A 26,188-nucleotide genomic window follows, 5' to 3' on the forward strand; every position below is an offset into this window, starting at 1 on the left:
CACTGGAAACATCTTAAGTCATATTTTGGACCTGCAACCCTTTTAAACACGGGTTTGAAATTTGGCTTACAGACTGACTGACGTATCACTAGATGACGACCTTGTGGCCTACCTACTACATCTGACTCCTATGTCCTCCAGTCGCTACAAACACTCTCTCATCATCCATCTTCTCAATGAAACTAAGGCCTGCACCCCCTATTCTGGCAGTAGATGATCTCACCTCCCATGGCGGTTAAGCAAAATCCATTAAATTTGCACAGTGGAAGACATTCTTGCTTCTTACAATCACAAAGAAGAACAGTTTTGCAAAACCTGGTTCTACTGGTTTGGCTGCACCTTTTCCCTGGACTACGCAGCTGATCTCGCTAGTGAATCTCGCTCCTAGATCCTGAATTCCTTTGGGTCAATGGGGGGGGGTCAAATTAATAGGCACTCTACTGGCTCTGATCCATGATAGCTAGGGTGCCAAGAGGTCACTGTGCAAACCACCGCACTCCAAACCTCAACATATAACAGCTCCACTCCTCAACTTGACCCCTCTTCCCTTCCCCCCCCCCTTCTATCTATAAATAGATGGTCCAATTTCATAAGATCATAGGCATATTGGGCTGACCCTTTTTATATTGAGATTTTCTTGTGCATCACCTTTCCAGATATCTGTAAACAAATGTTGGGGAGATCCCCCAACATACTTGTCTACTCAGACTTCAAATGATGTGTCTGGATACCATTCCAAGTTCTTATTGAACTGTTGTTTTTTCATAGGCTTATGTATGTTTGTGCTACATATGTCAATTATATTGACTTATCGTTGATTTTGTATCCTGCTTTTTTATTTTTTTATTCTGAAAACCTTAAATAAAGAATTGAAAAAAAAATCTTTAATGTCCTCATATATTATAATACTTTTAGTGAAATGTTTCAATGCCAACTTCATTAACATATGACATAAAAGCTACACATCTACAAACAAAAAATATTTTTGGGCAGTTCAAAACATTGTCAAATTCTCCTTCCTAAATCAGAATAATTTCAACAAATGTCACCATATTTTATTTGTAAAATGTGTGCAGAACATGCAGTAAACACACTAGGGGTATTGTCAGTTTTTTAATTAGAAATATATTTAGCCATTAGCTTTATACTGTTTCAAATATATAATGAAATTAAACCGTACCATCATTCAGGTAAAGATAAAGGCAAGGAACTTTGATCTGCCTTGCAGAGGACAGAATATGTTTTTGGCAAGTAATGAATATGTTGTGGTAAAAACAGCTCTTCTTTTCCGAATTCTATAGCAATCAAGATGGCTGCTTAGAACATGGAGACTCAGTGACAGAGTGTCCTCCTAATCTTCATTTATTTTGCATTTGATTATCCCACAAGTAACTCACATCCATGTCTAGCCCTAGCTGCCCTGTCCCCCTCTCCACCCCCCGAAAGTTATTAGTTCAAATATTAATGCATGCGAGCGATATATCCGGCCCGCATTGATTGATGCCTTCCCAAAAAGGGGGAGACATGGCAGTATAAATTTTCGGAAGGTGGGGGCCAGTATTGCCCCGGCAGCAGGGTTTTTTTAGATACATAATTCACATGCCCTGCAGGCATTGCTTTCAAGGCATCGGAGCCGCAGGGCGAAAAAAATAAGCAAGGCTCTTAAAAGTGAATGATTTTTGCTAATGCACAATTAATGCCATGGAAAAGCACAAAAGAGCAAGACTGGGTGATGGAAACTTCTGATTAAGTTGGCACACAGGCGTTGACGAGCGTATCTCTTTTTTCTTTTAATTTTAACTGTTTCAGTGCTGTTTTGTGGTACTGTGCTTGGCTGTTACTTATTCACTAAATACTGTCATTCATTGCTAAAGGTTAGCTTCATAATGGGACTGAAATGGTATGTTGGTGCAGGTAGTTGTCTTGTTCTTGTTCTGATGCTCTCCTGGGATTTGTAGGACTAAACAAAAACAGCAAAGAATACATTGCCAGTGTTGGTATATGCAATGTCAGCAAATTACATAGAACCAGACTGCTAGCAGGGTAGAGTGACATTTTGCCCCATTCGTTAAGGCATTTATTCTAGGTGTTCTGTTGCATAGTGAGTATATTATCCCTTCCAGCCTTTCACCTCCTTGTGTGGCTTGATAATGTGATGCTAAAGCTGGCCACACACCAGTAGAATTTTGTTAAAAAATGTTTTTCAGAATGTTTATTCAATTTTCCAAAGCTTAATGGGGTCAAATCAATGCTCATTTTCAGCCATGGTGATTAAAAAATTCAAAAGGGCAGGATGGAAAATTTTAACTTAAAAATTCCAACTGTGAATGTGGTTCTCGTTCAGGAAAAGTTGTACATATTTTAGGGCCAGTTCACACCTGAATCGCACAGGAACACGGACCACTATGCTACAGCGCTCTCAGCAATGTGTGATGTGATTTTCAGCCTATTCATTCGATCGCAAAGTAGTGCATGCACCACATTCAAAAAACGTAATGCACTGGATAGCATGGAACTGCAGTGCCATGCGATCTGGTGCAGACAAATGTACTGCGTTTGCAATCTGTTTTTGGGGTGTTGTTAGGATTATATTGACATCCACAGCAGATTGCACACAGTGCATTTTGACTGTTTAACATGTCTTGGAATCCATTTAGATAGCAAGACTGGACAAAATTTTAAGGGCTTTCACAAAAAAAATAGTTGATGGCAAAAGTAATGTTCTGACAAATGATTTTTCAGAATTTATGTATGAACATTTACATGAAAATTCAACTGTTCCTGGCCAGCTATAGGCTAGTAAGTAACTGGAGTAAGAGCAGGAGTACAAGAAAATGTACCTGGGGTGCATGAAGGTCAGTTCAAGCTCTGAGTATATTAACATGTAGCACCCTCCATCGGAGCTATGGTACGATAATCTGATCATCGGAACACAGCTTTCAAGAGCCAATCACGACAGTATATCTGAAATTATCTGACTGGACAAACACAGCAAATTTTCTTGCACAATACCAGATTGTACGATGTTCATCTAATCAGTACTGTATTCATCTGAAAAAAATTGGAAGAGCAAGACCACGCATGGTAGGAAACAAAAGAATAGAAGCTTCTTTATTTTCAATATCAGACTAGCATGCAAAAACAAACAAACAAACAAACAAAAAAAACAGATGACCATTCATCTGATATGCTCATTCTGTGTATGACACTTTAGCGTGATTGAGTCTTTTATGCCTCATTTCTGCTGAGCAGAAAGGTTTGGGTCGGTACAGTTTGGAAGGGTTTGAATGGTCCGGCCTATTCAGGTGAGTGTTTCCACTGCAAGTCGCACCGCCAGGGGCCATTCCTTTGATGTGAGCATTGACGTTTTTTCTGTCCACCAATCAGTGTAAATGTATTGTGTGATGCCAGTAGCTCCGCCCTAACCATACTGTACCATTTTCTATGGCCCCACATCTGAAGCAGGACCATAAATGGTGCGGTATGGTTCGGTTGCATGGGCCGCTTTCATAATGGAAACACTCAAAATAGCGTACTGAACCAACCCGAACCGATCCACTCAGTGGAAACGAGGCATTAGAGTAAAACTAGTGAGGTTGTGGTGCTTCTAAACACATCCTATCAGTCTTGGACTATAAGAAACCTACACACCTGCATCTGTTTATACTTGGAGTGGTGTGAAAAATTACACCACTTATACCCACAGTTTAGGTTATGGTAATGACCCTTACAAGCTGGAAATACCATGTGGGGAATCCATTGCATAGTGACTGTATGGATCATAGGAGAATTTTCCCTCAATTCGTGATCCATGAACCAAGATAAATTTGGATGTATCCAGATTGATCTAAATTGATCTTGTCAATAAGAGAGGACTCCTGTTAGGATTAAATGTATGTATGTAACATCAGGTTCTTTGCATTTGGCCTGCCTTTTTCTGATTGTATACTATAGCAATGAATGCAAAAAATATTGCAAGTCCACTCATACTAACAGACAGCAAATTCTGTATCAAAGAGTGCAAATTGGTAGGTATTCATTGGTGGTTAAGTATGCAGTAGGTTAAATGTTAGCTATGTTGTCTGAGACCACCCATATTAGCAAAACGTTGCTTTGGATAGGTTTAAAACCTGCTAGATGCTAAAAATTTTACTACTTTATATTTTACATCCTTATTACTCGTGCTTTGTTCTCCTTTAATTCATCTTTAATTTGTCCTCAGATAAACCATATTAATTGGTCAAATCCATACTTAAGGGATTGTTCAGTAACCACTGCTATTTACAGTATGTCCACCACTTGTTAATTTATAACACACATTTCGTTCTATGACTACTTAGGACATTTGTGAAACTCTGGCTAGATGGTACTGGACATGCTTTGCTCAGACCATGGAAGGACAACATACTGTAGTTTAGTTACCGCACAAATAGATTAGCCAATATCATCAATGTTTGGACAGTGAGCTGGTATGGAATGGTTTGATAATAAGCAGCAACCTAGATCCAGTATAGGCCTTGCTTGCGGCAGTTTAGAGGTTGCTGAGTTGCATTGCTCATAATGACTCTTTGCAGTGGCCTGTACTTTGAGTAGTTGTACAGATGGACCATAATGGTTCTTCAGTAGTGAGGAAGAGGTAACAGATAATAGACAGTTGATCGTAGTACTATCACATGGTAAAGATACTACTGATGATGGAGAGCCTACACCTTCACAGCATTTGGATTGGTACAGAGAATGTACAGGAACACTGGGCATTAATTAAGTGTTGTATTACTATAGAGAAGTAAGATGAACTTTATTCTAAGTTACAGAAGACTGACTGTTTTCTTCAGCTTAGAATTACTCATGAATGAGTGTTAAGGATATCACTGGTAAATTCCGTAGGCTAATTTGTTAATACCCAATCAGGTTCCAGTAGATTAAAACAAATATGATTTGGGTTATTTAAGCTGAACAACGACCAGCGGTGGGCATTTAGGCACTGATAGTTAATGTTAAGCTGCCTAAAACTTAATTTGAGGGCTTATAATATGCAATCTTAATATCAGAAGGATTTCTTATCACATAAAAAGATTTTAGAACTTACTTTGGGATCTCTGTGTAACCAGCTGTTAATTTCATTTGAAAAGGAAACAAATGTCTCAATGTCTCTATGTTGCCATAGTTGGGAAGAGGGCTACAATGGGTTACAACACTTTGTCGATGTAAAGGAGAATGGGCATGTGCCTACAGTAAGACAGTTGTCTATGCATGGCCAGACTTAGGTGAAATCGACAACTTGAATCAAAACCAATTTTGCAAAGTTTTTATAGGTTTGTTGATGACACTTGTCTGATGTTGAGTCTTTGTGTTTCTCTTTCTGCAGGGGACGTGTTAGATAACAGCGTGGCCTCTCCAGGCACGGGGGATGACGACGACCCAGACAAAGAGAAAAAAAGGCAAAAGAAAAGAGGCATATTCCCCAAAGTAGCAACAAATATAATGAGGGCGTGGCTCTTCCAGCATCTCACAGTAAGTTCCCATTTGCCATTGTTGCCCTTAATGTTATGTACATTTATTCCCAGAGACTAAAGAGTTAAAAGAAGCCTATAAAAAATCCATACTGCTGTCATGCTTTGGGAACGCACAGTTCAATGCTGTAATGCCGAATGAATTTTTTATGAAGAGTCCATTTCCAGGGTGCACCAGTAACATTGTGAACCATGTGCATCTCCTGAACTGTGTCCAACATTCAAGTGTTAGAGATAACATGAGAAGGGATGGTGTTTTCTATACTCCAAAAATGTAGTAATGTCAGTAATGCTCACACACACGCACACACACACACACACACACACACAGCTACTACACCAATCCCAGCATTGGCTGTATGTGCTGGAGCTGTACTGTACCAGCTTTTACTGTGGGTCTTCATAGGATTCTAATAAGAGGCATGCTGAGTTTGACCAGACTCCACACACCTTTGGTTTGGCTCTACTTGCAGCACATAGCCTTCTCAACATCACAGATTTTCAAATACTTTGGAAACCCTTTTTAGTAAATATATGTTATTTTCAGGGTGCCATCATACTGGTCACCAGTGTTAAACTGGACTTTTATGAGAATTGTTAAAGTCTCTACTCTCCAGTGTGTATATAAAAGGTGGTACTACTTGTTTCTGTGTAAAAAGTGCTCCTAAACTTAGGTGCCATTGGTTTACAATCTAGACAGAGTAATAAGATAACAGAATAGGCTTCTGACCAGATTTCATTAGCTTGTCATTGTCATTCATTACTAGTTTATTACTAGAATTCCAGGGCTCCTATGTAGCTGAGTTGTCCAATGTGGTGTTGTGGAACTAAAATAGCCAGGATAAATGTTTGATATGTAGTGTAACATTTTCCCTGTCTTTCCACTTATTCTGTGGGTTATTGAGACACCATAATACAGGTTGCTGTACTCTTGCATCAAAATGTTATAGTTCATCAGCTGCTGAATGCATTGTTGTATAGTGCAGGACATTGATGTAAATTTAATATGGGGAACATGCTTACAGAGTGGAAACACATAGAAGCCTTCATCAGTGTATTGTGGCTTCTTCATTGTCCAATCCGAGATTGGGGCCTGGATCAGGCTGTTGCTTAACTGCAGTGTAATCCGCAGAGAGATCTAGGACCTGGTTGTGCTGTCTGGCATGGGTGCCTATATCACAAGGATAAATAGAATTATGAATCATTTTGCAAGTAAAACAGGTTACATATATGCATTTAAATTGAAGATTAAAGTGACAGTAAACAATATCCGTATTCTGCAAAAATAATGTTTTTCATTAAATCGTTTCTTACTGTGTTTTTCTGTCTCCTTGTAAAATGTTCTGTATGTTCTCCTTTTCCCCTCAGTTCCTTTTGTTTGCAATGAACAGTGCATGCTAGTTATGGTCATGTGCACTGCTCTATGCACACTACAAATACCATAGTCCAGAGTTTATAGCACCTAGTCAATGTCTGAAGTAAGCAAGAAAGGGTGACAATATCGGGCAGCACAGTGGCTAAGTGGTTAGTACTTCTACCTAGCAGCATCAGGCTCTCAGGGAGGCTGAGCTGGGTGCCGGTGTCCTGTCGAGAAATGTCCCCCATCAGTTAGTGTCCGTCCTATACTGCACAGGCGCAGCGCTTGCGCAGTACGGAGGACAAAGGAGATGCTGAAAATCTCCGAACATGAAAAGCTGTTCCTGAGCTCTACACGGTGCCTGTGCAATTAATAGTACATTCTGTCACACGCTCCCGCACACTCCGGTTGCTCATACAACTTTGAAAGGGGCGGTGTGCCTACAGAATGGACAGAGTTGATTACACAACTGAAGGAGTTTTACAATGATGGCCAGGGCTGATAAGGGCAGGTAGTTCAATGTTACATACATAACACAAGCAATTTCAATACTTTACTGATTACATTTTTATTGTCTAAACAAGCCCCACAAAGATCCGCCCGTTTGAGACATCCACCCCCATGAGCATCGGGAGCGTGCGGGAGTGTGTCACAGAATGTACTATTAATTGCGCAGGCGCCGTGTAGAGCTCATGAACAGCTGTTCATGTTCGGGGACTTTTGGCGTCTCCTTTGTCCTCCAGGCGCAGCGCAGTACAGGACGGACACTATCCGATGGGGGAACCTTTCTTGTCAGAACACCGGTCCAGGCATGTGAGCAGAACCCTACTTCATTTTCCTGATCCTGCCCGAGCCTGGATCGCCTCTGTAACATCAACCGACATTGGGCTGACTGCTGAAAACAGGTCACAGGAGTGCAGAACGTACTGCACTTCTGTGATCCATAGGAGAAGTACAGTCAAATGAGTTTTGGCTCTACTTATCCTTTAAGTGTATTTATAATCTCTGTGTGTATATATATATATATATATATATATATATATATATATATATACAGTACATTCTAACCTGCATTTGTGAACCCTACCAGCTAAATGTGTTATCAGTTCATTATGTATTATTCTAGTGCAACAGCTTTCATAACTCGACATCAGCATAATTATCTATAGAGCAGCAGAGACTCTCAGTACAAACTGTCACAGGTATTCATACTTCTGAGAGCCAGTAGTTAGTATATATGAAACCAATGTGCCCTCTAGGGAAGATGAACAGAGTGTGCTAAGCTCACAGTTGACAAATATAGCTCTACGGATCTTCATTTTCGGGTCAGAAGAGGGAAAGGTGAAATGAGTAGCCTGCTTCTTCCTTTCATACCAGTGTATGACCAGGACTTACTTTTGCCTCTGAGATCCTACTTTTCCAAAGGTCACTGGCCTCTGCCCATTTAGCTGAGCGGAAATTCCACTGAACAGTGAACCGCTGGACTTCTTACTTTAGAAAAGGCAAAATAATGAGTCCTAGGCAAATACTGACTAATTGAAAGGGCTGTAAACCCATTACATATTGGTCAGAGATAATCAAGGGTATTTAATGACTTCTATCTATTCAGGAGCAGTGAAGCCTCAGCAGCCAGCCCTGAACCCTGCCATGTGCTTATTATCCTCATCATTAGTAGAATTACTTCACAGCTGTTCTTTGCTACATCACTTCAGCTGGGGGCCGTACCATCCGTATAATGCTTTAACCCCTGACATACTATCAGTGCTTCTTATAAGACCCTTACAGAAGACTGCTGAGGAAAGTCCACTTCTGTAGGGACTCTAGATTGCCCTTCCACTATGTGACACATTGGTACTAATTTACAGAAAAACAATGAAGACAAATGGAAGCCTTGCCCTTTGTAGCCAATCAGGTTCCAGATGTTATTGTTGTAGCGCAGATCACAAAATGAGAGCAGACTTGTGATGGCGGCACCTCTGCTATTCCTTATTTCCAGGCGGTAGAAGAGATATTTTGTTTATAAACACTCTTAGTACATCAACTGATATATATGAATTGTGTCTAAGTGCATAGATAATGTCCAGTCTACAAAAAGTAGGATGCTTTGCTACAAATGTGAAAAAGGCATGGTACATTTGTACTGGACATATGCTTTGCTTCAGGCATTAGGCTTTGGAGTCTATTTGTTTAGGAATAGTTTACCCATTTTTAGCACAATAATGATTATTCTTGGAATCTGAAAACAAAGGGACCTTAAAAGAGTTAGGTAGATTGGAGTGACAGTACTGGGCTGAGCTGGTCGGATTACCTTTCTTAAAGCTGAACTCCAGGATAAGCAAATATTATCTGAATAGAAAATGCCTGTACTGCATATTCTAACCTGAAACTTTAGAGGAATTCTTCTAGGACTGTGCAGTAATCCAGTGTGAAATTTTGCCTCTGTGCAGGAGCTTCCTGTAAAAAAGACTGATCACTGCTGCTCTCTCTCTTTGTGCAGGATGACTGGTCTTGTCTCCACCCCTCCTTCAGTTTTATGCATGCAGCCTGCTGTGGGTAGAGCTCTTGGGTCTCTCCTGTCCTGGTTTTATGCCCAGAGTTCAGCTGTAATAGGGAACTGTTGTGAGCTAATTTCATCAATATAAGTCCTGGAAATAATTTCTGATTAATAGCTGGCATAGATAAGAGTATCTCTTTGGTGTTAAAATACTTTACATCCTACAGGAAATATGAACAAACACAGTGGTGTACTCTAATGTATAGTTTGCCGATGGGAACATACCGCCATTTTTGGTTGTTTCATAGACACATCCTAAAAACTTTGAATGTGCAACTGCCATAACAATAGATGACATGATCATCAGGCAGTGCTGTACTAAGGTATTTCAGAAGCTATATTGTATATTATAATTTTATATTATACATATGTATCATTTCAAAGCCACATATTGGCCAGTACATTCCACTAGACATCAGTCAAAAGTTAAAAGATATAAAATAATTTGCTTATTTAAACTTTATCTATACTAAATCTATGCTATATGCTAATGCTGCCCATATCCAGCCCTTGGTGATCACATGTAGGAAGGAATTTTGGGGTAAACACAATAATTGGACTAGTGAACTACAGTTTACTGAACTCATTATTGTCTGCTAATTCTGGAAATTCTTAAACCCTTGTAGATTCAATTGGCCAACGCATCTATAAGTCATAGAGAGGTTGTTTGCAGTGTTCTCCAATTAAATTACTTGAAGGGTCAGTCCACATAAAGTGAGTCAGCTCCCGGATTCACATGTCTTTTATATTCCAAAAGACTGACCCTCCTGCCACAGTTCCAAGCTCCACTTTCTGTTTACTCTGGAGATTTGAATTTTCAACCACCTTTAGCCCTGGTTCACACCAGTGCGATTTGTCATGTGCTTTGAGATTTCAACATTGCATGACAAGTCGCACCCTATTGCCTGCAACAGGACCATTCAAAATGTTGCAACTGAAGTCGCAGCAACTTTGAAAAAGGTTTCTGCACTGCTTTTTTTTGCGATTTTAATGCAATTTGGATTGACTTCTCCTAAATGAAGTTGCAAGCCGCAGTAAAATCGAAGGTTAAAATCGCACTGATTTGCGGGTTTGAAATCGAGCTGAAGTATCACGATTTCAAAGCCACACTGGTGTGAACCAGGACTTACGTTCTCTGGCACCTCCTGTTGATCTCTCCATAAGAGAAAACAACAAAATATTTTCAACAGGGACAGAGATCCCATAATGATCACAGTAGGTTTGCAGACCCAGGAACTGAAGCACATAGATCTCACCATCAGAGCCCCTGAGAGATTTTTAACAAAAAAATGCCAGGTGCTTACACAACTCAGCATCTATCAAATAATTATTATTTTTTGGATGAACTGACCCTTTTTAAAGAAAGTGTCTTGTGTGTATCAAGCCGCTGCTTAGTTTCATAGCTAGGTTACCGTAAATATCATATTGATCATGTTATGAAACCTTTACAAAGATGTATGTAAATGCTACTAACTGATCTTTGATATATCCTAATTTGTGTTTTAGAGGTACTGGTCCTTTAACTTTAGGAATGTGTTGAAACAGGCATTTTGTTTTCTTCAGCATTGATGTGTTGTGCTAAGCCATTAGTCTTTTGTAGCTGGGCTCCAAATGTGTATAAACTGCAGAGGCCAGGATCTGCTGCCATAGACAGGTGCAGCTGGCCAGGCCTCGCAGTATTGTATTCGTGAGACAACAGTGAGCGAGGAGACACTCCAGTCTTGACAAGTGGATGATGCTCATTTTGTGCTAGGTGAAAAGGCCTCCCTAGGAAGTGTGACGCAAATTATACTATACATTACTAGATAATATGGAACGCCTGTTTCTTTTTCCTTTAGGTTATGCTTATGAACAATATGGGACTTTTACCAAATACCCTGACCGTTCTGTTCCCATGAATCAGGATTAGGCTATAGAACAGGAAAGGAAAGGTATTTTCGGTACACAATGTGCTGACCTACACTCCAAGTACTCGTTGTGCCCATGGAAAGGGAGGGAGCCAGGCTTTCTTCTCTAATTCCAATGAGCCTTCCATTCACTCAATTAGCCTCTCAAGCGTCCCCACTTTTTCCCCGTCAAGTGCTCTTCTATTTCCCCCACAGAACACATATTTAATCATGGACAGAAGCAGGAAGTCTTCAGTCACAAAGACACCACTTACTTAGGATTTAAGCTAAATGTTCCCTCATCAGGCAAAGCATTGTACATTTCTTTCTCAAGTGAGCCTACAAGAGCTGTTTATATCAGCTTCAGCCCCTTTTGGTGGGATCCTAACATCTTCTGCTTGTCCTTATTAACTTCTCATTACAGGGAAAGTAATGCACATCTGTGATGGAATTGGTTATCTGGAGCTATCCCTTAAAGGATAAACCAAGTAATGTCAGATGTGTATAGATATCTGGTAAGGGGATTCATAAGCTGCCATATAAAAGCAAGCAGTACCACCAAGTTGAGAACTGCTGTCAATAGGCCATTTAGTTGTGGTATTAGGAGTTTATAGTAGACATGTTCTAAGATACTGGAAAATCTCTGAATCAAAAGCTCTGCATTCCATTGACTATCTTTAAAAGAAAACGAACTTTTGTATGCATAAACCTAAAAAACAGAAATTAAAAATTAAAACTCTGTATAGGAGATACTATACTACATGCATACGATCGGGTCCTGTTAGCCCACGTACACACGGTCGGAGATTTTGCCAACCAAATCCGACGGATTGTGTCCGAAACTGTTGCATACACACGGTCGGGCCAAGTTGGCGAAAAATCCGATCTTTCAGAACGCGATGACGTAATTTCGTTACGTTGGGACTACATTCAGGCTAGTAGCCAATAGCTTTGATGTAGGAATTTGATCTGAGCATGCGTGGCACTTGGTCCAATGAAAATGCTCTACACATGATCGGATTAGGTCCGTCCGGCCCAGTTGGTCGGGAAATATTTCCAACATGTTGGAAATTTGGATCGGACGGAGATTCGGACGGAATCAGTCCGATGCATACCACACACAGTCGGATTATCTGACGACGCGGTCCGATAAGACTCATTCCGACAGATTCTCCGACCATGTGTACAAGGGCTAAGGCAATCCATCAAATGAAGAAATAAAATTATGTTTTAATTGAGCTGCAGAGAGTGCTGTATTTCCTATTTCTAGTCCCAAAATCAAAGCATATCCACCATAAGAAAAGGAGTTGAAAAAACAAATGGTGGTTGCAAGTTGGACATTGGAAATTCGGGAGCTGCCCTTCTCACCTACCGGCTCATGACATCATTAGGCTATGTACAGCCTTGTAGTTTTATGGAAGGTACTGCAGGTTTTATTTTTCTCTGTGATGTGGCCTTCCTTGTGTTTGGTGCATCAGTTGAAATATACAGATTTTTATTTGGCATCTACAACTGGCAGTAATTATCGGCATTGATATTGTTTGCACTTGTTTTTATGACTGTATGAATATTTGAGGCTGCAGCAATGAAAGGGCTGAGATCCATTCGCGAGTTGACATATTCTTATCTAATACAACTGTCTGCACAGTCAGCCTGGCAAGTATAGCTGGCTTGTGCCATTCACACCTGATATTATAGAGCACTTTTCGCTGCAATTATATAGTTTAAAGGGAAACTCCAGTCTAATAAAAAGGCAGAATATTATATTATAATCACTAAATGCAACCTACAAATGTGTTTACCCATTTTCCCTGCAATGGGGAGCATTGTCACAAATGCAATGATGACTAAAACACCAACAAAAAACAAGTTGCATGCGCGGCTTATCGCATAAGAGAAACCTTATTTTGAGGTAACTGACACTTTGAAAAAAGGACCTAAAGTACGTACAAACACCAGAAGTGTCAGATCAATCAAGTGCTTTAATTGTTCATACATTTATCATAAAACATTATTATTCCAGTAAAATGGCTACAACAAACCTTGTTGCAACCAATTTACTGGTATCATTCTGCCCAACAGATTTCATTTTATACAGTAGGAATTATCTGGCATCTGCTTCCCAAAGCCTTTTAAAACATTTGCAAATATCATTGAGCCTAGCTGAAGGGGGAGAGCATTTTCCCCTGAAACACGTTGGCTGTTGTGTGATCATTTTAAGAACAGTTGAACCTTTTTGGGCTCTTCTAACCATTGTTTTGGTGCTTGTTCTTTTTATACATGTCTTAAGTCACTTTCTGGGTACCCATTGTCGGGGCCTTGTTCCTTGTGAGCAGCCTAACAAAAGCAAGTTTGCGCATCAAATGATTGATCCTTTCATGCTCCAGAATGAATTAGCTTTGAAGCCCCAGTGCCACTTCAATATATTTTTTTGGAACTTGAGAAAGGTAATCTTCCATGTCCCCAAAGAAACTCCAGTAAAGCTTGGATTGCATATCTGAAGCTCCATCTTGCCTCCATTTTTTAGGCATCTACAGAAGCTTGTGCGCCCGCTAGGGAGATTTTTCTTCACGTCCTGTGCTTGTGTTGCCTGTACAAAAAATGTCTGTTGATGTTGATACCAGTACAGGAAAGCATAGACAATAATAACAATGTGTTTTGTTTGCATTCCCATTGAAAAGCCTTCCTATCACTTCCTTTCCTAACAGGAAGTACAGAGAAATCTTTCCAACAGAGACACAACTGGTAAGTGGTAACAAATGGTATGAAAACTTGATGGAGTTTCCAATCCCTGTCCAAAAAAGAAATAAAAAGTTTTACCTATAGTTCAGCTTTAGCTACTCTATACTCTCACAATTGATGACACTGTCCATTCCCTGTCCTTTGCCTTATTAAGGTTGACAATGCAGTTCATTCAGGATCAGGGTAGGAACATTTTCCATTGTTTGGAGCTGATTTTAACAAGGTGAGAAAGAGTCCAGGGCAGCACAAAAAGTAGAGTACATAAAGTTCAAATCAGTGCACTTATATCTGGCAGCAGTGACAAAATCAAAAAGTATTGGTTACATAGAAAAAGGTATAATGTTTTATGAAGCTCATTTTAGATAGATATGGTGCTTATTGAAGATTATATTTGTGTGAAAAGATCTCTGGCTGTGTTCTATTATTTTATGTATTTATTGCCTTGTTTGTTTGGTACCATTGATTTTGCTTTTGTGCAGGCCAGCAACACAACCACAATTGCTGCTTCCCCCTGGGAGCTCACACTCTAATGTTCAGTACAAGAACAGCCATTATATGTCTGTGTAGAAGAGATTGGAAAGCCCCATCAGAGTGAGATTCAGCAATGAAAGGATGATTGTGAGGTGAACACAGCGGGTTTGAAGTGTAAAGCTCTACAGAAATCTCTGATAGTGGAACCTGTGAGATCTGACAGGTTTCCTCTAGCGATCTCTGGGACTTCCTACTTCAAAGACCAGCATGCGGCACAGCACTCCTCCTTTTCCCCTGTTCACATGTTTGAGGCACTTGCAGTTAATTATAGCATCCATCCCTCTGCTCTCCCCTCTCTCCATTCCTCCATCATTCTCTGCTCCCTTCCTTCACGTCTCTTGCCTCTGCTGGGAGACTGGCTCACCATTCCACCATTCCCCACTCTGTGCCATCTGTCATGTTTTTTTTTCTCATTCTATATTTAAAGGAACAGTCCTTATTTACAAAGTACCAGAGTACTCTTTCTCTGCGTAAATTGAATTCTGCTTGTAATCTTTCATATTAAAGTGTATGACTGTACACTCCAGTGTGTCAGATGATAGGTCATTTGATAATAGGAATGGGTCGGTGACATCTGATTATGTTCATGCTCTAATCTGACCACTTCACTGAAAACTCACATAGAGAATATAGGTATATTAATTACAGCAATGCATAGATTGAGAGCAGCAATGTATGGTGTCTCATAGATAATTGACAGACATATTTGGGAAAAAAAGGCAGCGCGATGAGCATTGAAGATGTATCTATACCAATTATACCCCCCTTTCTAAATGTTTTAATTGGTTGCAATGGGTATTTTGTACATTGCTGTTTGCCTAATTTGGGGTTGGAGGTTTATACAGAGTACGGACTAGTGTTACCTTTCTCTATCTTATGCTCACTGGAGCCAGGATCAGATTGGATGCTATAGGCAACACATATACCTTCCTTTCTCTAGTTTTGTAAATGAGACCCATAAAGCTTCTAAGACTGTAGACCTAAGAAAACAAGTCTGCTGCTTTAACTGAACAGCAGCCAAACATTAGTTGTGAATATATTTAACATAGCAGTGCAGGCTGTGGCACAATATGCTGTGTAAAAACCAGCTGGACAGCCTAAAATATAGCCGGCCCCTGTGAACACGGACACCTTTATCACTGTAATTTATAAAAATAAAAACCCTGGCTTGTGTTCTTGATGGGCTCAGTAACCCCATACAAACATTAAACCTCCTAATTTCTGATTTAGTTACAATAAAGCACACACATTCTGAAGTGCCGCAGATTTGATAGTAATAGGCCTCTGCAGGCATATTTACAGATTTGTTAGAAGTGAGAAGCTGAGCATCTTTCACAGTTACCATTACTCTCTACATTCTCACAGTGATTGGCAGGCTTGCTCAGCTGTTCTTCAGCTATGTGTGGCACATTTAAAGGTTTATTATCAGCTTAGAATATAATAGCATATCCCGATTCATTCCTTCCATTAGATATTTTATTTACATGTTTTTGCTTTTTTATTTTTTGCACGAGACTCTGAAATCTGCCAGTACTAATTTCAGCTGCTGTGCTAAACGATGTCTGTGCAATTGGCTGTCTGTTCAGCATGTCTAAGAGTAGTGAAATCCAGGTTTTCATTCATTTTTAAAGTGACTAGGATGCTAGGATAAAGCAACACTGCCATCCCGTTCAGCACTGGCAGAGCCAGCACAAGACATACATGGCAGTTATTCTCTTGGCCAAAAAACAGCTCTGTGATGCTGTCTTAAAGTGGCCATAGAAGTTATTAGGAGGAGTAGAGGGTGCAACTTTTCACTGGCTTAGGAGGGCATGTGGCCCACACATTCCTTCTGTTACTACTTTGTTTACTAGCTCAGTGCCCACATTGCATTCTGCATAGACTAATACAGCCGAGATGGTTCTTTATCCTTTCTTTTTTTTGTTTCCTCTATCTGAACTAATTAAATAAAGGGAATATATAACACCATATCCCTGGGAATATTGCCAGGCCTGTGGCAGAGTGCATCCGTTAAAGTCTGTATGATGTAAAAATGGTCCCTTCTCATTATTTGTACCAATGTTTGGGGCCTTTGAGTGCTCATCCACTGGTGCTGGATGTAGAATCTATTGCAATGTGTCTGGCTTCAGACAACTTTTTTCCTTGACCCGATGCTTTCCGGGAAGGTCCCTTGTCAATTAAATGAATAAGTCTACGACTTAAGCTGTGACCAGATGCTGTAGTCTGTGTTTGATCTGACATGGTGCCACAACACAAGATAAATGCTTTGCCATGATCCTGTGTGTAATAAACTGTTGGGCTCAATAAACCATTTCTGACTCTTGGCAGGTGTGATAAGCACTTATCAAGGGCACCATTTGGTATAGGATGGTATTCGGTACTTCGTCATGCTTCTGATAGGGAGATAGATAGGGTGGAAATTTCAGTGTTTGCCAGTTCTCCAAATGATTGCCAAGAACCAATATGCTCACCAACAAATTTGTATGACTGGAAATTAGTTTGCTTGCTGCAAAATTGCTGCATTAGCTAAATCAGTATATCTCTGATCATTCTTAGCTTAGTAAGATTTCTCCTGCAGCCAACAATCATCCAATATCACACTTGCACCATATTGATGGGTATCTATACTCTTTGTCCCTGATAAAATGACAGGTTAAAAATCCTCTAAAGAATGGACCAAAAATTCCCATGTCGGTAAGTGACCTTTTTTGTCAAGGGCACATGGTAGTGTGGAGGAAAACACAAAACAAAATGAAGCCCTTTGCTTGTGTTATGGCTGGTGGCAGACGCTGCTGTAATTAATCATCCCTGTCCAAGCTCCTCTGTAACCTGAACCTTCCTCCCCAGTGTGTCTGCATGGCAGCAGTCTTCAAAGGACATCTAGCAGGCCTGTTCAGTTAGTGACAGGTAGGCCTGCTAGAAAATGTTGGGTTGTCCTAAATTAACCGTGTCTTCACCAAAAGGGATATTATTATAGATTGTATTTAAAATATATTTTTTTACATATTTACCCAACAAACTTTCCTTGACCTCTTTTACATTTCAGCATTAAAGGGCAACCTATTTTAAGAATGACGATCCCAATATACACTAGCATCCCACAGCACTGGAAGTGTTAGCTTTAAAATCCTAGTTTCCCTAGAATGGCCTCTGCAGTACACTCCAGGAAGAAGAAAAAGAAGTTATGTCCTTAAACAACAGCATTTTAGCTATAGAAAATGTCCCAGTTTGATTGTTAGAGCAGATTTTTATGTGGTTCACTTTCCCACAGACCCCAATATACTCATGAGCTGACTGATTAGAAAGCAGTCAAAGTGAATAACAGCTTTGTGCTCATAGAAATCTGATAATGGGTAGAAAATTATCATTCTTAAGATTATTTGTGACAAACATGCACACCTCAGCTGGGTATGTGTGTTGTAGTATTGAGCAGACAACTCTGGTGCCAACGAGTAAGGAAAACCCATCTTCAATCGATTTTTCTCTCTGTTGGTGATTGAGTGACCACCATCCTATGTCTTTGGTCAGCTTTGTATCAGTGCTAGATGAGCTTAGAAATGGTTAAATAAAGACTAACAGGTCTACTTTAAATGCTGATCATATGACCAACATCCAAGACATGTTACTTTGGTTAAATGGCTTGATGGGAATTAAAACTTTAAGTAAAAACATTATTACTTTTGAAGTCTAGCTTTTTTAGGAATAGTAGATGGTATGCATGTCTGAAAGGATGCAGGGATACTCTTTTGTATCTTTCACACATAGAGCAGCAGATGCTTTTCCTGATATCCAATCCCAATGGGGTGCATGGCTTTCTTCTCAGGTGCTTTGTTTTTAGCCCCCTGTGATCTCCTTTTATTAATAAGGAAAGGCCTTTTCAGTTTGGTTATTCTGGTAAAATAGTTTTTCTTTCATTTCCCAAACCATGTATAATCCTTTATTAGTTGCTTGCTATACTTAATCTTAACCTAGCCATACAGACCTTAAAATTCACACTGTGGGTGGCCCAGTCAGCACCACCCAGCTCGACATAACTTCATAAAAAAAAAACGAAGGAGCTGGGTGGGAAATTGTTGGCCGAACAGTGACTGCATCCTATCAGATAAGTCACCTTTTGGATATTCATGCATCCATTGGTGCTGCGGCTGCTTCAATATCATTGCCAGAAGTGCAGACCCTTCCACTCACGCAGGGTGGATAGAGGAATATAATGATTTTGTCTTGTACAGCCTCCATCTGTAACAAGCTATTGAAACCAGCTGCATGTTTTCTTTGTGTGGCAAAACCATTGTTATCAGAACAGTAAAGCTAGCCCTACATGCAAAGATTTCCTATAGATTCCTCAATCCATGAAAAATGAGCCAGGTGGTGTCTTACTTTTAGCCAAAAAGGTGATTTATGGCCAGTGATGGAAAATCTAGCATAGTGGTTAGTGCCTCTGCCTGGCAGCACTAGGACTGTCCGTTTGTATCCCAACCATGGCACTACCTGCCTAGGACAGTGCCTGCGCAGGTTTCCTCCGGGAACTCTGGTTTTCTCCCACACTCCAAAGACATGCTGGTAAAGTGGCCCTAGTATGTGTATGTATGAATGTGAGTTAGGGGCCTTAGATTGTAAGCTTCTTGAGGGCAGGGACTGATGTGACTGTACAATATACTGTATATGTAAAGCTCTGTGTAATTTGTCGGTGCTATATAAGTACCTGTAATAAATAAATCTTTTTAATGGAGCCCAATATATCATCAAAAACCAACCAGACTTCTAATCCTTCCCCACGCTATCAAAAATTAAAAAAACGTAATGGGTGAAGTTATATTTTAGGCCTAGGAGGAATAAACTAAGTATCTATAGTTAGCTTAAAAATTAAAGTGACACTAAACTATATTCTCTTTTTCTGCCTCCATGTAACATCCTCTGTCAACTCCAGAACATCCCCTTTTTTTGGAATGAACAGTGCATGTTATTTGCAGTCACGTGCACTACTTTATGTATGCTACATATCCCATAGTCCTTAGTCCATAGTCTATGTCAGGAGTGAATGAGAGAGGGTAGCTACGTTCCTACATACAGTGGGACCATGGGGAATGGATGTAGCCACCCTCTAACAGCATGTCAGATCACAGCAGCAAATAGTCAAGCAATTTGGTGATTTGGAGGGGATGGTGAGCAATAGAAGGTACCTTTCTGCGTTAAGAATACATACTTGAATAGAATTGTTTCTTTTGAAACCAGAGTTTAGTGTCACTTTAATGTGCTAGAAAGGTTTATACCCCCCTATAAAGCCATAAAGCAACATCTCAGAGTATTATACACTATTAATGGTGACAGACAGACTGGAAGTTGAGAAGCGGAAGCAGAACATGAGTCAGGTTTTCATCTACAATGTCTAGAGTCCTAAGATAAATTCTATATTGGTCTGCAATTGTCCCAGTTTAGGTATTCTACATGCATCATACTAGTTCAGGCTGACTTGACAACACCAGAGAAGGGGCTAACAAACTACCTTTTTTGCTGTGATTGGCAAGTATAGATGTGGTGCTACAATTAGTACCCCCATTACATTGCTGTCTGACTGGATTTTCAGACCCTGCATTATCTCTGAAATGTTCTTTACACTGCTTACTTTACAAATTTCATATCTTGCCTTTCAACATGAGTGATGACAAATGCAAACTTTGCTCCTCACAGCATGCTGAATCAATGTAAAGATGTAATAAACTTGAAGTGAAGCCTGCAACATTATGTTGACTTGGCCTGCTGATGAGTATCAGAGTCTGGCCATCTGACCATGAAAGTATCAGAAAATGGCCTATATGCATAGAACTGGCATAGCAACCACCACTCCATACTCATACTACTTGACCTCTCTGCAGCCTTTGATACTGTTGACCACTCGCTCCTTCTCAATAAACTCCATTCCCTTGGCCTCCAAGACTCTGCTCTATCCTGGTTCTCTGCCTACCTATCACAGTGCTCCTTCAGTGTTACCTACAACTCCGTCTCCTCCTCTCCATTGCCCCTTTTCTGTGGGGGTCCCCAAAGGTTCTGTTCTTGGACCCCTTCTCTTCTCTATCTACACCTCCTCCCTTGGTCACTTTATAACCGCCCACGACTTCCAATACCACTTATACATCGATGACACCCAAATCTATCTGTCTACTCCTCACCCCACTCCTACAGTCTCCTCTTGCATTACTAACTTACTAACTGACATATCAGCATGGATGTTGCACCACTTCCTTAAACTAAATCACTCTAAAATGAAGCTATTAATATTCCCCCCACCTGTGCCCCCCTCCATGACTTTTCCATCAAAGTCAACAATACAGCCATCAGTCCCTCCCTTCACGCCAGGGTACTAGGTGTAATCCTAGACTCTGACTTGTCCTTTCAGCCTCAAATCCATTTGTTGTCAAAAATTTATAGAACTGACCTCCGTAACATCTCTAAAATTCACCCCTTTTTAAAAAATGAAACCACCAAGCTCCTCATTCAATCCCTTGTTATTTCTCGCCTTGACTATTGCAACTCCCTTCTCATTGGCCTACCTCTCCATAGGCTATCACCTCTTCAGTCTATCATGAATGCTGCTGCCAGACTTATCCACCTTACCAACTGCTTTGTGTCTGCCAACCCTCTCCTCCAATCCCTACACTGGCTCCCAATCACCTAGCGAATTAAATTCAAACTACTAACCACAACATACAAAGCCATTCACAACTCTGCCCTGAACTACATCACCAATCTTGTCTCCAAATTTCACCCAAACCGTCCTCTCCGCTCTTCTCAAGACCTCCTACTCTCAAGCTCCCTTGTCTCCTCCTCCCATGCTCATCTCCAAGATTTTTTCAAAGCCTCTCCCATCCTCTGGAACTCGCTACCTCAACCTGTTTGGCTATCCCCTACTTTTGCAATCTTCAGGCGATCCCTGAAAACTCATATCTTCAGGGAAGTCTATCACATGTCCAACTAATCTTTTACCACTGCCATCAGCTCATTCCCCACAGTTGCAACCTTTTCTACCACCTGCCCCACCTTATTAAATTGTAAGCTCTTCTAAGCAAGGCCCTCTTAATCCTCTTGTATTCTATCATAACTATATTGTCTCCCTTTTTATATTGTAAAGCGCTGCATAAACTGTTGGCACTATATAAATCCTGTTTATTAATAATAATAATAGCAACCAGTGTGAATCTACCTTTTTCTAATAAAAAAATTAGAAAAATGAAGGAGCAGCTGCATGGTCACCATGGGGGACACCTCCATTTATCCTCACTTTCTATAGCATGCCCTGCAGTTGATAAAAGGAAGCAGGCACACATCCTATTTTATAGGCTATACTGAAGCATCTACATATATCGATGGTTATAGAGCTTGAGAGGACTTTGAAGGTTGCTCTCAGAATATCTGACAAATAAAAATAAAAATCCCAGCTATTTGTACAGGCTGTTGACACTGTACGGGATGCGTATGTGTGCACATTGCTTTCATTCGTTCTGTCAGAATCACAGCTGTTTATATTGATGGGAAGTCTTTACTGTTAAACCACAGTTTCTTAAACAAACGCCTCTCACAGCACTTAAACGCCACTGTTTGTTCACTGTGGTTTGGAAGCTGTCGGTTCACACTTGTGGATTCAGATAAAGACAGAATAAGCTGCACTTCACCTCATAAAGCAAGTATTTCAGCACCACACCTGAAGGATTAGCTTTTTTTTTTTTTTGGGTAACGCAGATTTGCACTCAATGAGAGGCAAAACATGTTCAGTGGCTGATGACTGGGTTACACAGCAAGTCATTACACACAGAGAGGATACAGAGACCTGTATCTACCCACAATGTAATGACTGACTGACAGAAATCCATACAGTGTTAGAATGGTTAACAGAAAAATGATGGAACTCGCCCAACCATGTAACCCTGTGTTTATGTTAAGGTGTGTTTAAGCGCTTCATAGGTGCTGGTATAAACACCTCTGAGAAGAATGCTGTGAAGCTGCTCTGGTTTTGTTTCCTTTATCTTTCCAACTTTAGTGTTGACATGGGGATTCAAGTACGGCAATGATCACATCTAAAATAATACACCAGCTATTTCTAGATTCAACATACTCCTTTCATACTAACAATACAGTATATCTCCTAATTATGATTATTTATTGACAATTAGAAAGGTCAATAAAAGGGTTGTGGGTTTGAATAGATTGGCTCTTATTTGGGGTTTTGACAGATGGGCTTAAAGGAAACATGTGCTGATAGAACTATGGAGGCTACCACTACTGGCCTCTTACTGAAAGGGGAGCTAGTTGCCTGGCTGCCTGTGGGTTCAGTATTTGGTGATAAATGAAAGTCCCCATAAAGTTCAAACTCCTGATCTGCATGCCTGTTCTGGGTTAGTGAGAGTGAGAGTACTGAACTCAATCCATTACCAAGACAACCAGGCAACTTTGATTTTCAGACAGAGAAATCAGCAATGACAGCCTCCATATTTCACACATTATAAGCTTCCTTTAAAGCAAATCTCTACAAGCCTCAAGTCAAATTATGAATACCCTATGCCAAAATCGCTGCTGTTTACAGTACAAATATTAAGCTGCTCATATACGGGCCAGATGACTGAATGAAAAAACGGACCCAATTGCCCCATCCACAGATTTACTGTGGATGCAGGAATCCTCCCTGCTGTGTTATTGTATTCTGACAGCAGGGAGACTCCCTGGCCTCCCCACTGTCAGAATACATTGATCAGCAATGCAGCCTATTGGCTGCGGTACTGATCGAACTGAAATTTTCAAGCAATCCCATTCATGAGAAGTCAATCAACAAAACAACTTCTCATAAACAAGAACATACAAGGACATACAAGGTTAAAATTTGAAAACCATGGTTTTTACCTGTCCATGGGGAACTGGCCAAAATGTGATCTATGTTTGGACAGCTTTAGTTTCATTCACCCTGATACCACACACAGAACTCTTCTTCCAGTGCTGTGACTAAGAGTTCCAGCTCCCATACAGTTAAGGCATGCAATTGTATTCCCGCTGTCTCCTATTTCCTTGTCCATTCGCAAGAAGCCTTGTGTTCTTATCACAGAATGCAAGGCAAACTTTGAATGGACAAGGGGGATTCTGTAGTTTACCCATCCCTCTTCTTCCCTTCCTCTCATTTATAGGCAGAAGACCTTGCATTTTGTGAAAAGAATACAATAAAAGGATAAGGGGAAAGGAGGGGTGGGCATAATGCTGCATCCCTTCACTGTATGAGAGCCACAACTCTCAGTTGCAGCACTGAAAGGAGAGTGCTGTAGGTAGTATCAAGGGGGAACTATGTTGTATCGTTACTATTTGTATAGTAAACAGCAGAAATCTGGGCATAGGGTAGTCATCATTACAGGTAACCTATCTGACTGGGGGCCATTCTAAAAAAATATATATTATAAATTCCTACACTTCTGCTTTTAGATGCCTTTTTTGTGAATAGCATTCTGTATACATTTAATGTCCCTGCAGATAGAGAACTACTTTGGTTTACAATAAGACCCCTTTCACACTGGAGGCATTTTTTAGACGCTTAAATGCTAAAAATAGCGCCTGTAAAGCACCTGAAAAAAGCCTCATCTGCAATGCCAGTGTGAAAGCCCGAGTTCTTTCACACTGGGGCGCTGCCCTGGCAGGAGGTCAAAAAAAGTCCTGCAAGCAGCTTCTGTGAGGCGCTTTAGGAGCGGTGTATACACCACTCCTAAATCACCCCTGCCCATTGTAATCAATGGGCAGCGCTGCCGCAGCGCCTGAAAAGCACCTCGGCAGCAGTGCTTTGCAGGTGCTTTTAACCCTTTATTTGGCCACTAGGGTTAAAAGCGCCCTGCTAGTGGCTGAAAAAGCGCAGAAAAAAATGAGTTTCATAAAAAATATATTTGTTTTCATTTTTTCTATAGATATGCAGATAAATACACAAACTCTATTTTTTGTAAATTTCTCTCAACAAATTAGTTTAACTCATTGAATCCACTCTCCAGACTGCAAAAATGCTGAAATATATACAGTATATATATATATATATAAAGAGAGAGAGAGTGATACCATACTGTTTATATACAGTATATTGATGAAATACAAATATGTTTACTCTTTTACTGCCAAATAATTTGTAATTCTGGTCCCCCAGTCCAGTGATTCATGCCCCTGACACTTCCTAGACAGGAAAATGACATATTTCCTGGTGTCATTTAGACACAGGTGGTGATGCAGATTCATTTTTGAACAGGCTGGGGCAAAAGAGGACAAAGAAGCTGCAAAGTTCAGCAAGGAATTAAGTATGACTCCTGCCTAGGTGTATCATAAGACTGGCCGAACAGATTTATAAATCCTTTAACGTGCAAAACAGTTTCTATATGTGCACCTAACTGTGTATTTAAATACTTGCCTGCAGTTCAACTATAAGCTTTAAAGTAAATACTTTGGGAGAAAATGTTGTGCCTGACAGATAATCAGGTAATGTAGGTGAGGGAAATTCAGCACCATGACAAACCCCCCTCCCTTGATGAATATCTCACATATGTTTACAGAAAACCCAAAATATGACAACCATTTCAGAAATGCAGTTACTCAGATTACTTGTGTTGGAAGAATGGAGCTCCCAGCATCACAGTTCCATAATGATGTGCTCTTCAACAAGGACGATCTATATAGCTGGAGCATGACATGGCACACACTTATACTTATCTTTACACACACATAGTGGACTGCATATCATATGATCTTACAGTAGGGGTTCAGCATACCAAGACTGTGATAGGAATTAAAAATGTGCTATAGTACTTCACTGTCTCCTACTTCCATATGTTGCAGTGGGGTTGATTTTCTAAAACTGGAGAGTACAAAATCTGGTGTAGCTGTGTATGGTAGCCAATCAGCTTCTAACTTCATCTTGTTCAATTAAGCTTTGACAAAAGAACCTGGAAGCTGATCAGCTGCACCAGATTTTGCACTCTCCAGTTTTAGTAAATCAACCCTACTGCTCCTATGTGAAACATTTTAAGGGGCTTTTATGAAAATAAGATTGGCCTAAAGGAAATATATGAGAGCGATCGCCAAAAGGAATCAGTCATTTTTTATAATTATATTTTTTGGTACCAACCCAGTTGTGTGCCAGACATAAAGACACAGTGGGGTTGATTTACTAAAACTGGAGAATGCAAAATCTACTCTATCTGCTCTCAGCTGATTGGCTACCATGCACAGCTGCACCAGATTTTTCACGCTCCAGTTTTTGTAAATCTCCACCCCGTCTTGATATGTTTGGCACACAACTGTGTTGGACAACTTGTGCCAATTACTGTACATTGTGGGCCATTAGCAAATCTGCTTCACATGTTATCAGCATTATCCAGAAACAAAGTTGATGGTTTGTTTGTCTAACCAGCATGTTACACATGCAAAGTGTCTAAAATGCTATTTTGAATTATTACAGGGCTGAAGGTAGAATCGATGTGGAACCTTATAGCTTTGTTCTTGCTTGTCTGTTGGACTATATTATGGGGAGGATTTAAAAACAGAACCTGGTACAGCTGTTCATAATAACCAAACAGCTTCTAGCTTCAGCTTGTTCAAT

General features: G+C 40.3%; 1 protein-coding gene across 6 annotated transcripts in view; it reads left to right on the forward strand.

Moving 5' to 3' along the window:
• Positions 1-26,188, forward strand: part of MEIS2 (Meis homeobox 2) — a 199,073-nt gene that overhangs the window by 90,432 nt on the left and 82,453 nt on the right. For all 6 annotated transcript variants that reach the window (XM_077464762.1, XM_077464763.1, XM_077464760.1 and 3 more), the window contains exon 8: positions 5,369-5,514. In XM_077464762.1, coding sequence (XP_077320888.1) covers positions 5,369-5,514 — 146 coding nt within the window. The remainder of the gene's footprint in view (positions 1-5,368; positions 5,515-26,188) is intronic.

This window comes from Lithobates pipiens, unplaced genomic scaffold (assembly GCF_037356315.1).
Source record: "Lithobates pipiens isolate NorthernLeopardFrog02 unplaced genomic scaffold, aLitPip1_a1.2 Scaffold_30, whole genome shotgun sequence".
Classification (NCBI taxonomy): Eukaryota; Metazoa; Chordata; class Amphibia; order Anura; family Ranidae; genus Lithobates; species Lithobates pipiens.